General features: G+C 42.6%; 2 protein-coding genes across 3 annotated transcripts in view; one reads left to right on the top strand and one right to left on the bottom strand.

Moving 5' to 3' along the window:
- The first annotated feature begins 754 nt into the window (after positions 1-754).
- On the top strand, positions 755-16,059 carry LOC140921805 (uncharacterized). The gene is made up of 9 exons (XM_073371806.1): positions 755-1,931; positions 5,609-5,832; positions 6,431-6,705; positions 7,703-7,951; positions 9,491-9,852; positions 10,897-11,124; positions 11,765-12,512; positions 13,493-13,895; positions 14,999-16,059. The coding sequence occupies exons 1-9, from the start codon at positions 811-813 to the stop codon at positions 15,079-15,081; spliced, it is 3,693 nt and encodes a 1,230-aa protein (XP_073227907.1). The 5' UTR covers positions 755-810; the 3' UTR covers positions 15,082-16,059.
- LOC140921804 (uncharacterized) overlaps positions 16,024-23,266 on the bottom strand; it is a 38,004-nt gene continuing 30,761 nt past the window's right edge. The window contains exons 7-8 of one of the 2 annotated variants that reach the window (XM_073371805.1): positions 22,121-22,877; positions 16,024-17,976 (exon numbers count right to left, since the gene is read on the bottom strand). In XM_073371805.1, the coding sequence (XP_073227906.1) occupies positions 17,959-17,976; positions 22,121-22,877 (775 nt within the window). In that variant the 3' untranslated portion in view covers positions 16,024-17,958. Of the gene's footprint in view, positions 17,977-19,543; positions 21,218-22,120; positions 22,878-23,266 lie in introns of those variants that run through there. The other variant, XM_073371804.1, reaches the window with a different exon arrangement.

Below are 23,266 nucleotides of genomic sequence, written 5' to 3'. Positions count from 1 at the left end.
CTCAGAGGCCATGAGGGCGAGAGGAATATTTGTTTTAGTGAAATCCAACTAGTTGGTAAAAAATATCGAGAATAAAAAAATGTTAGCTAGTTAAAGCTAGACTTTAATCCTTTTTTGCCGCCAAAAAGCCCGCCCTTTTCGCTACTAGTGGGCTATAACATATAGCCTAGTAGTAGCTCAACCAATCAGAACGCAGCATTGATAATAGACCACTAGTTGGATTTTACTAATAAAGAATACACCGGCGGATCAGGGGGAGGGGCCCGGGAGGCCCGCCCTCTTATTTTTAGACTAAACTGAGGCCCAAAGGGCCGAAAAAAAATTGTTTTTGAGACCACCCCCCCTGCTTATCTCAGAGTCTGGATGACCGCCCCCACCCCCCCCCCCCCCCAAACCCTTATCTGAAGGCCTGGATCCACCACTGCATACCTGATAAAGAGCTGTGTCTCAGCGTTGTTTTCTTACTGTTTCCTGGCCTATAAACGCCATTTTAACAAGTTTTAATGTTTTCGTTTCTTCGGTAGGTGCGAAGCCAAAACATTTTCGTAGCCTGGGCGCAAAAAGGGGAGGAGGAGGACGAAAAGCGCGATCCCCTCCCTTTTTTATTCCTGCCTATCCCCTACCCCTTGCGACGCCTGCTACGCAGGCTACTCTTTCGTCCCCAGAGTCCCTCGGCATTTAAAGACACCCGGAAGTACGCATGGTCACGCATGGATTCGCGTGACTCTCTACAGTGGTAGTTCTTTCGATTTCGGTTGGCTGGAAGAGTGAGTATAGTTGAAAATCTTTCAGTTTGAGTGGTTACGAACAATGCATACCCGCTTTTTATCAGCAGTTATACTTGTGATCGCTTTAGTGTGGACAACTAAGTCGGTCTCAAACGGCCTTGTGGTCCGAGTGTCGGGAACTGGAACAGATGATAAATCTTGTCGGAAATCGAATGCAACCTTTCCGTGTAGATCCTTAGGATTCGCCTTGGAAGCTTTAAAGGACTCAAGCAATCGAAATGAAACGATGTTCACTTTTTTGCTTGACGCTGGGAACGTTTACAGTCTCAACGAGAGCGTGAAAATTAACCAGACAAGTACCTCGGTCGTCGTTTATCTGAAATCTAGCAGTAACTTAACTGGTGGTCGATCGGTTATTAGTTGCGCGGATGCAAAGGCTGGAATCGAAATAGGATCAAACACGAGCAATACAAGAAACATTAACTTCGTGGACCTTGAATTTCAAAACTGCAGTTCTCGCTCTATTGCTGCAGTTGTTTTAATCTGGAATTCTCGGGATATTAATTTCACGAATTGCGTATTTAGAGATAACACCAAAGCGGGGATCAATGCCTTCGACAGTACCGTGACAATTGAAAGATGCCATTTCTTGAACAACACCTCCAATGGAAATAATTCAGGGGAACCTTACACAGAAGGTGTCACTTCCGCCGGTGGTGGAGCGGGATTTTTATATCAAGAGGCTCGGGATCTTTCCTTAATAGTCAAAGATTCTATCTTCGAGTTCAACTCCGCCGTTAAAGATGACAATAAGTTTTTTGTCGCGCCAACCTATCATGTTTCCCTGCTAATTCCAAGTGGCGGAGGCCTTCTTGTTGTTTTTAGAAAAAACGCACAGTTTTGCCGAGCGTGGGTAGAAAATACTCGGTTTGCGAACAACAGTGCAACGTTCGGAGGTGGAATCTACGTTGACCAAGCTAACCTCGCTATGAGAAACCATTTCACAATGATTAATTCAAATTTGTTAGGGAATACGGCGGAACAGGCAGGAGGGGGAATGAGTTTGTCACAGTGGAAAAATGCATCCAGCTTCACTACAGTTTTTAAAAATTGTACTGTCAGCGAAAACAAGGCGAAGCGAGGGGCAGGGATGAATGTATTCTTTATGAACTCCGATGTAACTCACAACAACTCCGTGTTAAGGTCAGAATGAAGCATTGCTGATGGTAGACAAAACACTGACCAGCACCAGTCCATGGACTACCCTAAAATGGACAACGCCGCTGAAGTTTAGTGACTTAGGATAAGGAAACTGAGTGAATCAGGTCTCTTTCAGGGCAAGAGAGAATCATTCTTGTTCAGGGTCATAATAATGCGAAATTAAGAGTGACCTGAAACTTTATCCACTTGGTAAAGGGGTTATGAATGGTCCATTAAAATTTTTACCCGCTCGCAAAATTTTACCTTTGCTCGATTTGCTCGCAAAATTTAAACGAGTGCTCGCTTGCTCATGCTCCCAAAACTTTTGCAGTTGCTCGCAATCTCGCTTTCTTGTCAATATTGCTCGAAATTTTGTAAATCCTTCTTAGGGTTAAAGTACCGTAAATGTAATTCTATCAAGTTCAGTCAGGAAATGCACGCGATAGATGACAACGATAAATAAATAATTTGCTAATCTAGCTATATATGGTTGTTCTTCTTGTGACCTTTGCTTTCTGATCCGTACGAAGACGCGCGTGATGATGTGAAGCAAAAATGTGACGTCATTTGGCATCAAACGCGACTGTAATTGGTTAGATCTCGATAAGGTGTAAATCAAACTAGCTTCAAAGAACCTGGTGCGCTCTAAATTAAATGCCCTTTTTAAAATATTTTCTGTTTTATTTTAAAGAAACGGATTTCCATATGGATTGCTGCAAGGGGAAAATATAAGATGTGCTCACTGCTCGCTAGTTGTACTCTCTAAACTGCTCGCTGCTCACAAAGCAAATTTTTTTATCTCTGCTCGTGCTCACCAAAAAATCGCAGTGCTCGGCATGCTCGCGAATGCTTGCAAAGACCATTCGTCACTCCTTGGTAAGTTTCCTAACTCCATATCACTAAACTTCAGCGGCACAATCCATTTTAGGGTAGTCCACATGGATAGTCTTTGGGGCTAGTCCAGCATTGCTTGGTTGAGGGATGGTAAGCTTTTGAAGTAGATATGAAGTGTTGCTAAACGTAGGAAAGGTTCTTTAGCGTAAAAGTTGTCTCCGATTGTACATGAGGGCTCTCCCGTTGGCAGGAGGCAACAAGTTCATTAGCTATTTACAATCGTGGCCGAGGATTTGACTTCGGGACAAATGCTCATGGTCAGAGCGGGTGCCGGTCACGAGGTGACTGCCCGGCGCGTTGTGAGATCGTCGAGCTGACGACTCGGCCACACCATGCTGCCTCCTTCCAACCTGTGCAGTGCAGTAAAGTGGAACCTCTTCTTTGGGACACCTCTATTCAAGAGACACCTCTATCCAGGGGGCACAAAATTTGGTCCTTCCCGTTGAAGGGACACCACTATTCACGGAAAGGGACACTTTCTGGGTCCCTATACCTCGGTCTAACCTCCATTCAGGGGACACCTTAGCACTCGAAACGTGACTGACCACATCCTCGGAGACCCAGGGGCAGTCAGTCGGGCCGGGTAAAAAGGCGCGACGAAAGTTTTCAAGCATGGGCAGAAGAGCCCCTGGGTACCGACTGTCACCGGACCATTTCCAAACGGTCAAAAGTATGTTGGCTCCTGATTGGGCACAAAAAATTAAATGCTTTGTATTATTGTTCCCAATCGGCGAACAGTTTCTCCTGAGTTCTTTTCGTGAGTTCGTGCACGACAGCTTTATCTCGCCACAGTTGCCCGGTTCGTTCACCGAGCTTTCCTAACCATAAACGAAGGAACTACCGATGAGTCAAAAATCGTTTCGGCTGCTATTAGCCGGAGCAATTCAATTGCACTGAGACAATTCTGTTTCTGACGGATCACAATGTATCGTAAATAATAGGAAGTTTAAGATGAAGCGGCGACGAGAAAGTAAAAAAAGCGATAGCTTGACAGAGCAAAACAACAACTTTGCACGTGCATCACGCTTTCTTGCATTTTTCTTTGCCGTCACTGCACGACTACCACGTGAAAATACCTAATTTCACGTTTTGTGAAGGACGTAAACAAGCAATGACAAAATTTTCTTTCTCTTTATGAACTTGGATATGGTTGATAGAAATAAAGTAAGTGAATTGAAATATTCACGATAGAGACTGAAAAATTTGAGTTCACTCTTCATGCGACGTTTTCGTGGTTGTCAGCTGTCGTGGCATATTAAACTCCCTAATATTTACGAAGGCGTGATCGATGCAAGCGATACCTGTTGTAAGCTCAAGCTTGTAGTTTTTGCAAAGCGTCTTTAGTTTTCGTGTAGACAGTATTTTGAAATGTAGCGTTTATATCAAACTGAAAGATTCCTGACTGCGTGCATTTCTTTGGTGCATGAGCCAGACAATCCGTGATCGAGTCAATAGCCGTCATGCACGAGCTCACAAAAAGAACTCAGGAGATGCTGCTCGCCGATTGGGCACAATAATACAAAGCATTTTTTTGTGCCAAATCGGGAGCCAGCATTCGCTTGACCGTTTGGAAATGGTCCGGTGGGAGTCGGTACCCAGGGGCTTTTCCGCCTGTGCTTGGAAACTTTCGTCGCGCCTTTTCTCCCGGCCCGACCGACCGCCCCTGGGTCTCCGAGGATGGACTGACCACAAAAAGGTTTGATAACTTTAAGTGTACACTAATCACGCCAGCTTTCACAAACTGAACTATCTCACTTAATCAAAGCCCTGCACTTGTGGAAATTTGAGATACAATATCGCAGAGGTACGTTTTTCACATGACAGGAACAGATTCTGAGGTAGAATATATATAAACTAAATATAAACTATACAACCTTTTCATGTTAATTGTCAGGGACCCTACGGAACTACAACGGCAACTGCAAAGGCAACAAAAAATCCCTGAATAAGTTTAGATTAGTAAAAAAAACAACAACAACAACTCTACAGTGCATCACGCTTTTTTGTAAATTTCGTTGTGTTGTTCCTGCACAACTACGACGTGAAATGACCACATTTTAAGTTTACTTGAGAACAGGGAACGGCAAGGCAACAAATCAGTCAAACACCTCTGTCTGAAATCGGGCGCGGTCCCTTCTCTTCAGCTCCAACCTAAATTCCCTTCTTTTATGTAACTGGGCCACTTGGGATAATCGCGAAAAAAGGCAAAGGATGCGAAGTCTATTTTCAGCGACGTTTCCATGGACCCAAGGGTGTACCCTGAATAGAGGTTCCACTGTACAGACCCTTGAGGCTATATACTAGGATTTTACAAAGAGCCTTATTTTCACTGGACTAAAAGTCAGGGGCAGGTTTTTCAAAACAGGGTTAAGATAACTCAGGGTTAGTGCGACATTTCAATTCACATATGAAGTATGAAAGCCTAAAAAGCTAATTCAGTTTTTCCTTTTTGTCTACATTAATTTTGATGATTAGATGCGGTTTAAAATTTAACCCTAGCGCTAATTAGCCTTCGAACAACTGGAACCAGTTGTTGAAAGGCTGATTAGCGTTAACCCGGGGTTAAATTATAATCCGGGTTTAAGTTTCTTTTGCTTTTATTCTAAAACATTATCTCTCGGATAATTTTCTCTACTCTTTTCAAAGCATTCAATCATCAAATTGTACAAATAAAGAATTAAAGTGAATTTGATTTTTAAGTGTTCAAATCCAAATTCAAATTTCGCACTAACCCTGCTTTGAACAACCTAACCTAGGTGACACAGTTCTTGGTTTAACTGTTTCAGATTTGAAGTAGTGATATTTAGCAATAACCGTGCCAAAGCAAGTTCTGCAATCCGCTTCACAACAGCACAACCGTACGGCAGCAATGTGGCTTTGTTAGCAGAATTTGTCAACTGTTCCTTTAATTACCACAAGATGTCGAAGTTTTCGCGAACAAGTCCCTTTACAAGTCAGCGCACAAATTTAACGTTCAAGGGAAACAATGTCTTTCAGCAAAACATTGGAGGTAAGATGAGAAAACTGCGGTGGCCTCACTGAAAAACAGACTTTTCGCCCATTCAATTTCTCAGTTCCGCAGATATCCTAAGTAGGAAATTAAGTTGGAACTGAAGAAAAAAGACGACTTCCGAATTCCCGTTCTTTCATAGCGGAAACAAAATTTGGCCATTTCACGTCGTAGTTGTGTAGGGACGCCTTTCAAGAAAATTTAGCATTACAGTGTCTTTAAGTCCCCGGATGGCGGTCTGGACACTCGAGGTTTGAGCCTGCGGCCTCCCGCTCAGCAGACCGGTTAGACTTTCTCAAAGTCCTTCGCTTCTCATTTCCCGTTCCGGTAGTTGGCCCAGAGCTCTCGGTCGCTGTTGCCGCAGAAAATATAAAAAATCTACCGCTTGCGCTTCGCGCTCGTTCTTCCAACTGAGCTAACATAATTAATTGCACTCTTGACGGCATATAGTGGCTTCGAAATGTATAGCAACAAAAATGATCATGATCTTGGAAAGATACGTCCATACTGAGAGTTGGTGGTTTTGAATGGGGTGGGCTGTCGGTCGATTCGGTTTTCAAACCTTATTTTTACTTAAGCCGACTTCTCTTTTCTTTAGGAGGGGCCGCGGCATTCCAAGATTGCGTTATCGACGTTGATGGGAAGCTGACTTTCGCTAATAACACAGGATCTAGTGGAGGGGCGGTGTTGATAATGTCAAGTCAGATCAAACTTCACCCCAATAGTGAACTGACATTCATTGGGAATAAGGCCAAGGGAATTGGTGGGGCTGTTTATGTCCTGGAATACATGATGGATGAGTTTACACATGCGAATAATCCCGACTGCTTTCTGGCTTACTTCAATCCGCACTTACCACCCTCACAATGGAAGGTATTTGTTTCTGGGGAACTGCCCACCTACCCCTCCCCTAAGCCAACATTAGCACTTACTTCTCTCCTAGGGCAAAATGTTGGCTTAGGGGAGAGGTAGGTGGGCAGTTTTTTAGAAACGTATAGTGATCCTTGTGGCTATGATGAACATAAATGTTTGAACAGAGAAGAACCTCAAAGCTGAAATTTAAATTGATAGAGCTGATCTTCCCTGAAATTTCACTGCGCGTTCGCCTGTGTTGGGAATCTTGAAAGTATATAAGGAATTAAGAAGAATTTCTTTAAATCGCGCTGGAAATCAAACCTAAAACCTCACTATAATTAGAGCAATAACTTACGTAAAGCGCAATTTGTATACAGCCGAACCTCGCTTTATGGGCAGTCGCTGGACACATTACGTTTTCTATAAATTTCACCCACTTTCGTTATACCCTTAATACGGACACCCGTAAAAACGGATAACAACAGCTTCCTTTAGAACGTCAACTTTGCTAATAATGCGGACAATTTATGGTCAATTGTGTGGTGTATGCAATACACCTTTCCCTCTGAGGTGAAGAAAATCCTTCCGGATCCTTCCGTTGCCGGCAACATGTCGATGTTCCCAGCGCTAAGCGCTACAGTGCACCGGATAGGATGAATTGTAGACTATTTGTTATATCAAAGGAGCTAGGCAGAGAACATGCACTTTTGATCACGTAATTTATAAATGTTCGATTCTGAGTGTTTCCATCGACATAGTCGGCTGAATGACTGCTTGTGAAGGTTACAGAATGATGTTTAATTTGATGATACTAATGTCTTGTTTTATATATTTCTTTAGTTTTTTGTACAAATAAAAGGTGTGTTTTTGACTTTTAAAAACAACATGGCCCACTTAATAAAGACACCGGTTAATATGAACACTTCAGTCTATGCCCTTCTCATGTAGTGTCCGTATTAACGGGCTTTGACTGTAGTCCTGTCGGTACCAACGTTGCAACCCTTTTCGTTTTCAGACTAATGTATCGTTCATAGAGAACTCCAGCAATGTTAAGGGCGCTGCTATTTATATCTCGTCTCTTCAACGATGTGTTTGGAATGAAACACCTCCCCACCACAGTTCGAAGAAAGCCCTCCGCTGGGACAAATTCCTTTACAAAAATAACTCTCTTGTTTGGAATGATGGAACCAAAGTGTTGAGTGGAGATCTATACGATATCGCTACAGACACCAAAGAGTATGAAACTAATAATAAGTCGATGAAGGTATGAGTTGGTCTTTTTTCACCTTTCCCAGTCTTTTCTATGTCCCATACATTTTCAGTTGGTCTTTTTTCGTCTTTCCCATTCCTTTCTATGTCTCATTCATTTTCAGTAGGTCTTTTTTTCACTTTTCCCATTCTTTTTTATGTCCCATTCAGTTTCATTTTCGCTCCTTTATTTGTATGGTTTATCTAATTACAGTGGAAGCTCTCGTAAGCGGACACCCTAGGGACGCGAAAGGGTTGTCCGCAACTGGAGCTAGCCGCTTACGGAAATGTAAAAATACAGAGTTTGTTGTGCCGGATTCAGACCTTGAGATAAGGGGGGCCGGTCATCCAGACCCTTAGAAAAAGGGGGGGAGCGGTCTCCAAAAATTTTTTTTTCGACCCTTCGGGCCTCAGTTTGGTCTAAAAATAATATACACTTAATGTCAGATCCCAAGGGAAACAGTTAGTTTTGTTTTCCCGAGAGTCCTGATGGACTCGAGGGTAAACAAAACTAACTAGTTTCCCGAGGGACGTGACATTAAGTGTTTTGTTATATTTCTAGACCTTCACTTCAACAGCAAGGAAAGAATAACCGGAGCGACTCAAAACAGTTGACTCGGTACCTATAACAACACAAATTTAATTCTCAAAACCACTGAATGAATGTTTTACAAACAAAAGTACTTTCCTTATACTATCTGCATCTTTTTCCTCCACTAGCTGCTGTTTTTCTTCTGGGAACTTCTGGGATAACTTTAAAAATCGTTGCTTTTTAGCTTGAGGCTTCGTGTTTGTGTTGTTGTGTTCATTCACGAAAAAGAAAACTGGCTGGACCTGGCGGTGTTTTTCCCGCCTTCTGTCACGCCACTTTCTACCATGCTTTGATCACGTGCTGCAATGTATCCCGAGCGGGGTACATTGTTTAATGTATCACGATCGGGATACATGTGATTTTAGTCAAGGCCACGTGACCAAGAATCAACCAATGGCAGTCCCTGTTTAGCTGAGTGAAAGTCTAGGAATATAACAAGGGGAATTAAAGCTCGATTGTATGGCTAATCTTTATCGTATTCGTAATCACAATCATCATAACCATAGCGTTTTAACGTTTTACAGACTCTTGAGACTTTGAGATTTTGAAATACATAGTCAGTTGCTACAGGGAGCGAAACTGAGGACGAATGATACTGTTTGTAATTCAAAATTGTATTTTAAAAATGTATTTTAATCGTGATTGGTTTACTAATGATGATGATGATGATTCAAAATATTGAACTCTTACCGAAAGCCGCTTAAGAATCCTAAGACAATACATGTATTCAAAGCTTGAGGTGTAAAGGTAGAGCTGTCCACTTACGAAGGATAGCTTCTACTGTGTGCTCTTGTGATCGACATATCCTGAATTAAAGCTCGATTGTAACACATGTATTCAAAGCTTGAGGTGTAAGGGGTATTACCTGTCTTCGTAAAAAGTTAATGATGGTAATGATGTTGATGATGATGATGATTCAAATGACATTGCGTTCTAAATGTTTTGTAACTCTTCCTGTTTCAGGTCTCGCCTGGAGAACTCGTCCCATTAAGCCTGAAAGCCTTTGATGAGCTCGGCAGTGAAGTAATCACAAGCGTTTTTGCCTTTGAAATCGACCGACTAAACAGCGCACAGAAACTTCTGCTCGATGACAGTTTGTTTGTGATCGTTCCCAATGAATCTGTATCATTTTCGTTTCGACTAACAGAAGGCGTATACAACAAAACACTTAAGAAGAAGCGAAAGATTATGTTCACAGATGTATACTCGACGCTAATCAACTCACATTCTGTCGAATTAGAACTAATAGATTGTCATCCCGGATTCATCTTCTCGAATGATTCAAAAAAGTGCGTGTGTAATAGACAGCTGGAGGGTGTGCAGAGGTAAGCGCGTGACAAGTCGGGAGAAAAACCGTGTACTGAAGTCCGAAATATTGAATTTGTTTCAAAAGAACCGTGTCAATTCTTTGTCTTTACTTTTTTTGTCACTCCAGATCAAATTCAGTGTCCATCCCTGTGTACTTTGTTGCTTTAAAATGCATTTCCTCCCCATCCATTTGCTTATTTCCTTGCGTCCGGTTATTTGCTTCAAACTCCCGATAACTCGAACTTTTTTTCTATTTCCCAAGAAGGTTCGAGTTCTCGGAAGTCGACAGTACTTTTAGAAATATGTACAACGATATCTTTTTCAAATAAGCTTATTACCTCAAGTGATAATTATACGTTACAAATTCATTATTTTACCCTTGGTGCTGGAGTTTTCTTCTTTCCTAATCCATGGCGAAGCACGGTTTGTCCTAGGTATTTCGAGAATGGACCTCTGGAATCATTCCCTGCAGTCGATGTGTGTTTAATATCTAGACGGGAGGGAAGATAAAATTAACTGTTTAGCACCATGTAAAGGGATCCAAGACATTCTTGGACTGTGGATTCCACCCCGTAGATTCCGGATTCCAGGTACTGAATAACGGACTCCTTATCTGTGAAATTCCAGTCTTTAGCTGGATTCCAAAGCGCAGGATTCCGGATCCACAAGCAAAAATTCCCCCATCTCCGGAATCCTACTTACCATTTACATGGGAAAACCGAAAATTCCGGTTGGAAAATCAAATGGTTCACGCTATTCCGTTTGTGAAGTGTCAGATATTATGGGCTGCGATTCTAGGCGATGCAATTTTTCCACTCTCTCACGTCTGTTCAGTTGATTTGGATAAATTTTGTATCGAGACGGTTGTTCTCCCAACACTTCAAATTTTATTGTTTTATGTTTATACACAAGATTTTTCACCCGAGTGGTTTGTGCAATGGTAAGCACCCCTTACATGGTGCCGGGCATGGTGCGAACTGTTGGTACCATGCACTATGTTTAGGAGCTAATTCCTAGCTTGCTTGAGTGTTAACACATCTCTTTGTCCTTTAAAACAATAGATGCGAGAATGGTAGCAAAGTATTCCTGAAAGAAGGCTACTGGGGAAACTCGACGAAAAGTGGAGAATTCGTGACCTACTTCTGTCCATTCAACTACTGTAATTGTTCGAAAACGTCAACATTGCCCGGGTGTTTATTTAATGCCGGAAACAGTAATGGCCAGTGCGCTAATAATCGTGAAGGGTGGATGTGCGGAAAATGCAAAGCCAACACTAGCGTTGGGTTAAGGTAGGCCACAACTACATAAAAAAGTACATATTTTACAATGACTGAGCGATTTCTTGCGCGCTGATTGTTCGAGAGCTATGGTGTATAGACGGAATGATGTAGTCTGAGAAAACAGCCGACATTTTGCGACGCCATCACCCCGCGCCGAAATGACGTCTGAGAAACAAGCGCAGAAATTCCATACTGTTGACGCGTCACTTCCCAGATCTGGGTAGTGCTTCTGATTGCTCGAAGGAAATTTTCAGCCAATCACAAGCACAACCGAGATCTTAAAAGTGACGCGTCATCAGTATGGAATTTTTGCGCAAGTTTCTCGATCAGACGTCATTTCGTGCAGAAACCTGTGGTGGCATCGGCCAAGACAGATGGCGGGATTTGTTTTTCTCTGATCTGTTTCTCTCGCGCGATTTTTCACCGGAAATGGATGTTTAAAAAATGTCAATGTTGTTGTAAAAAATTGGAATTGCACAACAATTTTCCATGGACTGCGTTTATAGACTTTGCGGGTAATGAAAATCCAGAAAACGGAAGAGCTAGCATTGCAAGCGTTGGTTAAATTAGCCTACTAACTTATTTTCATCAATGTTTACTTTTAACTTGATGTTTACCAATCATTAAACAATATTCTTCCTCTTTACAGGCGAACTGAGTGCATAGAATGCTCGAAGTCTGGATGGGTGCTAGCTTTGGTTATTCCTATTGTGATAATTTTTTGTGTCGTCGTCATCTGGCTCAATCCCGGCATATCTAGCGAGCTTAGAGGACCGCTGTTTTTCTACCAGGTCCTTCCCTTCATCTTTGATCCTATCGGGAAAAATACTTACATTTTTCTAGCAGCGGACATATTTAACTTTGGAGGCCCTTTAGTTTATTTCCTTAACACCTGCCTCTTTCGGGGAATAAACGATTTATACGCCATTACGTTTGGCTACGCTGTTCCTGTCCTGGTCTTTACCGTGTTTTTCCTGGCGTACTTGCTCAGTCACCGTTTGGCGTTTAATCTGCGCCGACGCTCTATGCTGCGGTCATTTTGGTGCCTCCTCCTCCTCGTTTACAACTACCTGGTGGAGACGTCATTTCGGATCCTGTTCTGTCCAAAAGTTGCCGGAAATCACGTTTTCTTTTACGATGGCAACATTCATTGTTTCGATAACAACCATCTACCAATAGGAATAGTTGCCATAATCGTGTTAGTGGTACTGGTCATCCCACCGCCCATAGCTGTATTTCTTTTAACCAATGGCTACTGGAGAGTCAATCCGCAGTGGGTTGGTACTCTGGCTAACAGCCTGCGCCCCGAACGCTGTTGGTGGTGGTCAGTGGATTTATGTCGAAGAGTAGTCTTGGTTGGTATTTATGCGTTTACTGCAGAATGGAAGACTAAGAAGGTGAGAGAATAATAGCAACTGACCACCTACCCCTTCCCTAAATCACAATAGTCTCAATGCCCTAAGTGAGAAGAAAGTGTTGATGTTGACTAAAGGTGGGGGGGGGGGGGAGGGGGGTATAGGTGGTCAGTAACCCAGAAACCTCAATTGATCCCAACTCTTAAAACATAAAAAAAGATTGAGTTTTCACATGACGTTACTTCCACCATGTTGGTGTTACAAAACAATGAATCGGCGGCCATATTGGTGTTCCAGACCGATCCTGTGGGAGTTGATATTTTTTCTTATGTAAACCTTTTGTTTTGTGCCAATAAATTAACATATAGATGTTGATCACGTGGGTGAAACGGTCTATTCTTGGTTTGCAACCACGTGACAAGGCGGCCATGTCGATCGTCAATACAATATAATTTAATCTCGAAGAATTTACATGAAAATAGAGTTTAGTTCCCAGAGGAGAGAAATGCTTTCGTTCATGACCGCCAACATGGCTGCCGTGACGTCACGTGCAACCTTACAATACTCTGCACGTTTATCTACTTTTTCAGGGCTTTTTGCCTCTTGCACAGCATGGGCACGACGTGAAGCTGTTTGCTGTGACGTTTAGTAGAGGGTTTCGACAGAAGAGGGCGGAATTCAAATCGAAGAAAATCCATTTACATTTACACAATTGAGTGAGTTACAATAATCGCTCTCAAAGAACCCGAGATGTATTTAAGGCCCCATGGCCATATGTACATAGAATTGATGGAGAGATGTCGAAGGCCAGATTGGGCGGGGGTGGGGAGGGGGGGGGGGGTTAAGTTTCTGGGAGGAAGAAGTATAACGCAGGGCTAGACCAAGGACTTCTTCCTCGCTAGGCCCTGCCCCACCCAAATAACGCCTGACGGCGCTAAGGTTGCATCATAGTAACTTCAACTTTTTCGTAAATACAATCAAAACGTTTTGATCTCCAGACGATATTCCTATCATTTTTCTAGATTCTAATGACTGTCGCCTGTATGGTAATCCTTGCTGTACACAGTAACTGCCAACCTTACATGCGACCACGTGCCAACTACGCCGAATCTGTGTATTTGCTAGTGCTCTCCATACTGGCCATGATGCAAATTGTTGACGACAAGAAAACTGCATTCAACGTCTGCCTGGTTCTTTTGATCGTCTCCGTCGTTCACACGCTTGTGATATTCTTCTTAAAGGCTGGGCTCTTCTGTCGAAGGCGATTTGAATGCTGCACAGGCGAGGAGAGACCAGACGATCAAAGGCATAGATACGAGGAATTAGCAAACACTGAAACTGAACAAAGCCGGGACACCGAAATTGAAAGACGGCAAAGCATTTTGGATACGATCTTCAGTAAACCTGCATGGGTTTCCAATCATGGTTAGTTTTTTTGTGCATCCTTCCCTTCATCGGGGACAAGTTTCCCACTTTGTATGATATAACAAACATAAGTACTAGGAAAGTACTACCAGTAAATTTCATTCGAAAAGTCACAATTAAGGAATTCATCTACAGAATTAAAAGTTAGAACCACCTTGTACAGCGTAATAAACAGCTAAGAAAGTACTGTTATTTGAGTAGCCACTTCTTATCCACAGACACAAAAGACGGAACGTTAACAATCGTTTCTAGTACCGTATTTATTCGGTTAGACGCCGCGGCGTTTATTAAATTTTCAGCGTTTCCAATGCGGCGTTAATTCAAGAGCGGCGTTTGTTTCGAAATCACAATTTCTTAAATCACTGACAACAGTTACTGTAAATCGTTTTTATATATAATGTACTTTAAAGGTTCCAATGTCTCGCTTATCTTGCTGAGACAGAATCATAATTGTCTGGATGGTGTAGATTACCAAGTTGTACCGAGTTTTTTTTTTATTAGTATCCTCGAATAGACGCCGCAGTCTTTTAATTAGGTGCGGCGTTCATTTGTACTTTTGCTTCCATCTGCGGCGTTTAATCGGATAAATACGGTATAATAAAAAGAATAACAGAGCAGGAAAATGCAGCTCAGTAGCCTTATCGCTCCATGTGAGGTAATCCGGATATGCCAGAATTGTGGAATCCGGAATTCAGCTCAAGGAATCCTGAATCCGAGTTCCACTGACAAAAAAAATCCGGAATCCACAGCTTGGAATCCAGAATCCAGGACTGTCTCGGATTCCCTATCATGGCGGGGAGGCCTTAACCCTTTCACTGCCAAATGAAGCCAAAGGCAAATTTCACCAAGTTTGCACATTTCATTTTGTAAAGTTTTGAAAAACAAATAGCACTACGTGAAAGTGCAGGCGGAGAGCTTTCATTTAAATGGTCACATCGTAGGATTTCATCCACAGACTCAAAAGTTACCTTACAAAACTCCATCAAGCACTCTGGCAGTGAAAGAGTTAAGTAGAATAGTAACGACCAACATCTGTGGTAAATTTGATCCCCTTAAAATGCCAAAAAACTCTCTAATCATCTTGTTTTGTTGTTGCTTTATAGCTTCAGGAGCAAACAGCTCTGCGCGGCCCGAAATAGTCGACAGAAGTGACTCAACGTCTCCGAGCCTCCCTGCCTGCCACTGAAGAACAGAGACTAAACAAAAAATACATAGGGATGTTTGAAACTCTTTAACAGTGTAAAGGTTTTGAACTTAACTTCATGGATGTCTTCACTCTGCTTTCATAAGCAGTCTCCTGGAAATGTAACCAGGTTTTGAGTAACAAACCCACAGGCATAGCTTGGCCACGGAACGGACCTCATGCAGCGGCTGTTATTTCAAGCTTTATAGTTCAGAATTAGTTATTAGTACATTATCATAATTTATTTGTTTACTCAACGTTGATTTGCATGCTTCTGTTGGAGTCAGGACCCTGTAGCACAGTTAGTCTGCTCTCGGTTTACTACTGACTACAGTGAATTTCCCACCATTCCTTGCAGGAAATTAAAATGTTGTAGTCGGCTGTGCTCAATTGCTGAACTTTCAGATACCGAGCTAGGCTGGGCTGCCACAAGTGTTTTTTTCGATATAAAACGTAGCCTCTTTTCTAAAGTGGCTTCATACAGTATTGTTTTACAACAAAGATAACGGCATTTATCCGCTCTTGTTAATTGTTGTGTAGCGCGCACTAATGCTTTGTATAAAAAAGTTATTTTCTCACTGGCACTTTTCAACCTTAATTAGGTCTACAAAGGGGCAAACAAGGACGAAATGATGCTCCTCAACAGGACTCGCGAACGCAAAGACCTTTCAGCTAACACTCGCACACACCAGCACCCGCACCCTGGTGGTGGAATCTGAGGGAAGCGGGGGGGGGAAGGGGCTTGTTGCAACTCATTTCCATGTGCCCTTACTACGTTACAGTGTGTTAGAAAGATTACAAGCTAATAGACAGACTGTGATGGGCTTTACAAGATGACGTAAATATTGTGTGAGAACTGGGATCTCTGGCATTATCTTGACTGCCATCTTAGATTGTAATTAAAATTCTGATTTATCTAATAAGATTTTTTCTTATTCAGTTTCATTTAATAATGTCAAAATTAAAGACATGTTAAAGGGGTTTTGCAATTTTATTTTATTAGAAAGTCAGTGATGGGCTCTAAAATATGATATGAATGTCAAAGGATATGGGGCCACCTGGGATCTGTGCCTTCATTTAAAATGGATGCCTTCTTAGCCGCCATCTTTGAATTTACAATGGACTATACTGAAATTTCAGTGTCGAAAGTTGACTTTTTTTTAATGCTTGACATGTAAATCTCGACCATGCTATAACTAAACATTTTACCGCTCTTTTGGAACTCTTTTATACAATTTTTTTTTGCGCAGAAGGTAAAACAACCAGGCGGAAAAATACACTTCAGGCTAAAAATTAACGCAGCAGTGATATAATTTCGTTCCTCAGGTCGCGAACGTCACATTTAAGGTGAACTCGCGTACTTTCAAATTCCCAATAACCCACGCAATGTGTAAAATATAAGCGAATTTCCCTGAATATAATTTCTTATGGTTATAGCCATGCGATGATAACAAATGAGGATGTACGTGTCAAGCCTCGTTTCCATACAATTGGTAACGGTCGGCGGCGAAGTTATCCCTTTCGTAAACAGTCGCTACCATTTTTAAGAGACTTTAATAGAAAACCCCCAAGGTCGGACCACTACTCGCGGATGTGGCTCGGATCTTAGTACTTTAATGCTAAATACATTGTCACTCAAAGTGCTTATATACTATGTTTTCCTTTAGTTGGAAGTAGAGAACAAAAGAGAACGTTGCTTATAGACGTGGTTTTGATATTGAAAAAACTCAACCGGACCTGGGGCACTTATGGCTGGAGTTCCCAGGGAGAAACAAACACAGTAAACTGTTACTTGGAGTTACTGATTTATCGATGACGGCTTCCTACTGGCTAGAGTGTTTCGAGGACTTGCTTAGTCATATCACATCCACGTGGGATGGCATGGTGGTTCTTACAGGCGATATTGACTTTGATCTTATCGGTCGCCCTGACTCTCTCGTTACACGCTACAGCAATTCCTTAGACATGTTTGGGCTCGAGCAAATTGTTCCGAAGCCGACTAGAGTTACTAGGACCTCTCGAACACTGATTGATCATATTATTACTAATTAACTACCGAATGCGCATTTCTGCCACTGATGTCATTCCTACCAGTATTGTGAGCGACCACGATGCTCCGTTTGCCTGTATAAATGTGCGCGTCAATCGGTATCAACCGCGCTACAAATGTATCAGGAATATGAACACTTTCGATGAGCAAGAATTTATTGGTGATTTGGATACGCTGCCTCTGAACATTGTATACTCATCCGATGATCTGGAGGAACAATTAGAATACTTTAACAGTATATTCAAGGAATGTTTCGAGAGACATGCCCCTCTTCGGAGGGTGCGAGTTACGAGACCGCCAGCACCCTGGATGGACGACAGCCAAATACGGTCACTACAACAGCTGTGGAATAAATTCAGGAAGGAAGCCCACCAGACTGGCTCTTAGGGAGTCCTGGGAACTTTTTCGGGACGTCAGAAACAAGTTGAAGGCAGCTATTCGTCGGGCTCGCGAGACCTTCACAAGGCAGGCGTTATCCTCTAATAAACCGAAGGAGGTGTGGCGTATTATCCACCGCATATTGAAACCTAACCAACAACCCTTGCGGCAGGATCCCCATAAGTTAAATTCATTCTTTGCTTGTACTGCCGAGAGAACTTTACCTGTTAGTAGTGACTTACATTTCTGTTTTGAAGAACTAATTGTATCTCTACCTGATGACAGCCCTGCTAATTTCAAGCTCCGAGAAGTGTCCCACGGTGAGGTCCTGCGCGTGCTGAAATGGTTAACATCTGACACGTCTACTGGCCCCGACGGTATTCCTGTCAAATTCGTTAAAATGGTGGCTGATTCCATTGCCGGCCCCCTCACAGCTATTATCAACAACTGTATCAGGAAATACTATTTTCCTAAGGCGTGGAAAAATGCGAGGATCAGTCCATTTCCTAAAGTAGATCAACCGAAGGCTGAGGAACACTTTCGTCCCATTTCAATTCTCCCCACACTATCAAAAGTCTTTGAGAAACTTGTCGCGCTGCAGATGACCACCTTTTGTGAATCTGAATCAGTACTAAGGTACACTCGACCAAAACAGTGCTAATGGGTATGCGCGACGATTTGCTAAGAGCGATGAAAAAAGGTGAGCTTATTCTCATGGTGCTGGCCGATTTCTCTAAAGCGTTCGATACAGTCAACTACAAGGTTCTTATAACTAAGTTATCAACGCTTGGTTTCTCGAAGCCGTTTCTGCCCTGGTTGAATAGCTACTTGAGTGACCGGTCACATTTCGTACAGATTGATGATCGTACATCTGAATCAGTAAACGTACGGTTTGGTGTGCCACAAGGGTCGATCCTCGGCCCAATGTTATTTAATCTCTACGTTTCCGATCTGCAAGATCATCTCCCTTCCTCGGTTGGTTCATTTCAATGCGCTGACGATACTACAATATGCTCCAGATGTCCAGCTCCTGAACCACAAAGATGTTCGCAAGAACTAAACTCCACAATAAACAATGTGAGCTCCTGGTCTAATGACTCCCATCTAGCACTTAACTCGAAGAAGACAAAGACGATGTTGCTATCCACAAGCCAGGGGCGCTTTCCATTCGACCAAAAATTCCGGAATGAAATTTCGAGTATTCCATGTGACGAATGGAACAGTATTTTCCGGTTGGTTTGAACCAAGCCGTCCCAGTCTATCACGTACCAATTTTCGCGCGAAAATACGAAATAAACAGGGGAATCAAAAAATGGCGGACTCTTTGTCTATTTTACTTGCTTTAGAGTTTCTCGACGACTATGAAGTTGAAATAAGCGAAGTATTGGACGAGGACGACGACATAACGCTGTTCAGTGTGGGTAGCTCCTACATGCGTAGGAATTTAAACCGAGTCCGCGACTATTTGCCTTGCAATAAAATATAGGAATATTTGCCTTGCAATAGAAAGTGTGCTCGTCACTTATCACATTAATTTAAGAAATTGTGCGTAGCTTATATGCATTTTCGCACTACTTACGAAAGTTTGCCGTGGCTCCGGTGCAAAAGTGGTGCAAAAGAACATTCAAGTCATCTGTCGAATAATAACAAGCGGAACACTGATATTGAGCAGAAGAATTGGAAGCCATGTTGAGTTCGATTTCCGGGCTCTGAGAAACTGGGCGCGAGCAGGAATGGTCGAATGGAACGGAATTTTCCGGTTATTCCGACTTTCCGGAATTTTAGGCCAACCTCGCGAGGTACACCCAAAATTTCGGAATGAAATTCCGGAAAATGTCTGTTCCATTCGCTCCCAAACCCGGAATTTCCGGAATTTTTGGTCGAATGGAAAGCGCCCCAGATGTCACATGTACATAGTTTAGATAAGAACCAACCAGATATTACAATCTCAGATAGTACATTAGAATATGTAAATGTAAGTAAGCTTCTTGGTGTCCATTTCCACCAGAATCTTAATTGGGATGAGCACGTGCAAGCAACGTGCAAGAGCTGTTGCGGAACAATACAAATAATAAGAAAACTTAAGAACTTTGCCGGTTATAGACTCAGAAAGCACTTAGTGGAGTCACTGGTGCTGTCAAAACTTGACTATTGTGACACTGTCTATTACCCTTTGCCGGAATTTCAACTAAAACGTTTACAACGTGTCCAGCTAGTAGCTGCTAGTTTTGTCCTGAGTAGGTATGTAAATGAAATTAGCGATATTGTCAAGATAGGGTGGTTACCAGTAAGACAGCGAAGAGATTTCCACGTTCTCAAACTCCTTCACCAGGCCTTGCACTCCCCCAGCTGGTCATCTTACGTACCACTAGATACAGTTAAACATCTGCGATCTTTGCGGTCAGGAGCAGCAACAAGATTAATTATACCAATGGAGAGGGCACCTTTCAAGACTCTGCTGCCAAGTTATTTAATGTCCTTCCGGCAAATATTAGAAACTGTAGTGATTTCACAGTATACTGTAGGGAAGTTAATGCCTATCTGTTAAATACAATTTGTAAATAGTTTGTAAATTGCATATAGGGTTGTATTAGTATTACTAATCTCTGTTACATTTTTATACAATATCCTTTTATAGTCCAATATTATTACTTTTCATATTGTAGATTTCAATTGCTGTTTTTTTTTTGTAGTATATTGTAGTTCTTCATTTTTTTTATATTGTAGTTTTTAACAGGTGAAGAGCCACCAGGTGGATACACTGTTAATAAACCATTATTATTACTATTATTATTATTATTATTATTATGGTTTTCAAGGACAGATCACACGGCGATAATCCCATTTTTTACGCCCAGCTTCCTGTAATCATAGTTAACTGTTTGAACAGAGCTCTAGTTTTAATCAGCTGTTCCTAAATTAAAGTATTGAACTTTCGATTTCTCTGATGCTTAATTCTTAAAAAAGCAAGACAATTACTTTCCCCAGGCTTGGTAAATATTAGCGCCTTTTTTACTTCGCCTCCGGCTAGTAATTGTTAAATCTATTACATTGCAAACTGAGGGGATGTTGGTTTCTGAATGAAACCAGACTGCTCTTGTCCGCCATTTAGCCTGCGTGGCAGACGTAGAGGACGTAGAGGGGAGGGGAAAGGAGGGAAAAGGGACAGGGGATTGGGAGAGAAGGAAAGGAAGTGTTGCCTTTCCCTTGTCCCTTTCGCGCTTTTCTCCCCCTCCCCTCACCTCCCCTGCCTCTCCACGCAGGCTACCGCCGTTGGGCTCCTGGTATAAGTGATTACGTGTCGGTAAGCAAGTTATTTTCTCCATCGACTGCGCTGAAGACTGCATTTAACATGCTCCTCCGTCTTTCGGCCTCCGTGTCCTTGCTCTCCTCGCTTCTTGTTTCTTGCAGGACCTCATAGCCGTACCTTCTTAATAATGTAGGATCAACACATGCGCAGCAGTCAAATCGCTTCCGGAAGAAGAGTACAGCTTTACACCAAAACACCACAAGTGTGTGAAGACCCAAAACGATCAAGAGAACCAGACAGACACATAGTCTTGCATAGTCATCTTTCACGAGTTGCATCAATGCTAGAGTGCAAAGTACAACCAAATACATAGACTCGGCGTAGTTCGCGCGCGGCCGCTCGTAAGGATGACAATTACTGTGGACCGCGAGGATTAGAACGCACACAGCGATGATAACAATCTAGGACAGAAAAAACAACACCAGTTGTTTTTTTCTTTTTAACGTAAACAAACGACGGTTAAGCTCCAGTAGGCTCGAAGGGAGGTTGGCCTTGTCGCGCGAAAAACCAGTTACAGACATTCAGGGGTCCCTCACACACACATAGATAATAATAACTTATTATATGGCTAGATCTGTTTTCGCCCTGCGATTGCTCAATTTGCCGTCGATCCATAACTTACTAACTCCGAAACGGGCCAAAATTTCAAAAGCAATTTCAACGAGGTTGATCTTTTATCCGCTGGATAGTTGCAAGTCAACTAGTTAAACGACCGTTAAACGACTTTTTTCTTTTCTAGTTTACTATGGGCTACTGTTTTAGGACAGTTCTAATAATTTACATCCTAGTTGGACTCAAAGTGTGAGCGGTGCTTTGTTCTTAACCCGAGAACAGCCGACAGCCGACATTTCCCCGCGGAACGAAGGCAAAAATTCCAAACTGATGACGTGTCACTTCACGTAGTGCTTCTGATTGGTTAAAGCAATGCAAATTTCCTTCGAGGCACGACCAATCAGAAGCTCTACCCAAATCTGGGTAGTGATACGTTACCAATATGGAACTTTAGCGCACGATCCTGAGACGTCATTTCGCGGGCAAACCAGTGGTGGTGTCGCGAAATGTTGGCTAGTTTCACAGGCTACTTAGTCTGCGTAGCAGGCGCTTGGAAGTAGTGGGCACAAGAAAAAACGGGCGCGCGAGAAGGAGACACGCGAGGGGAGAGGTCACCCCTTGCGTGTCTCCCTCGCGCGCCCGTTCTCTCTTTCGCCCACTACTTCCAAACGCCTGCTACGCAGGCTACAGGCTACTCTATTCTATGTAACGACGTTTTGTTTTGTTTTTGCCCAAGAAGTTACTCTTCTTACCTGCTTCGTGTACCAGTTAGGAATAAAGGCAAACGTGGCGAGAAGAAGCACTCTCCGACATAAATCAACAGACCACCACCAACGGCGCTCGGTACGCAGGCCACTAGTCAATACATTCACGTACTGAGGACCAACTCGCCAGTAGCCATTCGTTAACAGAATAACACCTATCGGTGGAGGCACAACAAGCACAGCCAAAACAAAAATGGCCATGATTCCCATTGGTAGATGGATGCCATGGAAGCATTCAACTGAGCCGTCGTAATAGAAAACGTGTTTATCACCAACTGATGGGCAAAATAGGATGAGGAATGATGTCTTCACTAGATAGTTGTAGACGAAAAGGAGGATGAGCCAAAATGACTGCAACATGGAACGCTTGCGCAGATTAAACTTCAGGCGGTAGTTGACGCTAAGCAAGTACGCCACTACAAAGACAAACAGAGCCAAAAATGGAATCATGTAGCCAAAGGCAATGGCGTATAAGTTGTCCAATCCCTCAACTATGCAGGTCCTGAAAAGATAGATGAGAGGGCCTCCGAAGTTGAACATATCCGCTGATAGTAATGCCACGCCCTCCATGTAGCTGGTGGGATCGAAAATGTAGGGGAGCACTTGGAAGAAAAACAGGGGTCCTCTTAGCTCGCTAGAGATGCCGGGATTGAGCCAAATGATCAGTACACACAGACCGATTACAACAGGGATGACCACAATCAACACCCAACCGGATTTTTCACAGCTGATGCACTCGCTTGACCTGGCAAAAAAAGGGAATTAACCCTTGTACTCTCAGAAGGGGCCAATATAAAAATTGCACAAAAATAACAAGTTTTGTTTGCAAAATGCTTAAAAAAATAAAACAACGTGAAATTACTGCTAAAGATGCTTCAACTGAGTGGCAACACCATAGGATTTTGTCCACAGACTCAAAAGTTAGAAGCACCGCATAAGATTCCATCATTCAATCTAGGGGTTAAACAGTTTCTGGAGTGAATACGAATAAGGGCGAATGTCATTTTATCTTGCATGTGCATCTACTGATTGTGCTACTTAATAAGCTATACTTAAGTAATGCAAATCTGCATAACACGGATAACAATCCCTGCGAAATACACGAAGAAGATGACGAAATTAGGTTGGTTTCCC

The sequence above is a fragment of the Porites lutea genome, chromosome 12, assembly GCF_958299795.1.
Source record: "Porites lutea chromosome 12, jaPorLute2.1, whole genome shotgun sequence".
NCBI lineage: Eukaryota > Metazoa > Cnidaria > Anthozoa > Scleractinia > Poritidae > Porites > Porites lutea.
Note: the sequence above shows the minus strand (reverse complement) of the source record. Positions and strands in the feature narration are given on the sequence as shown.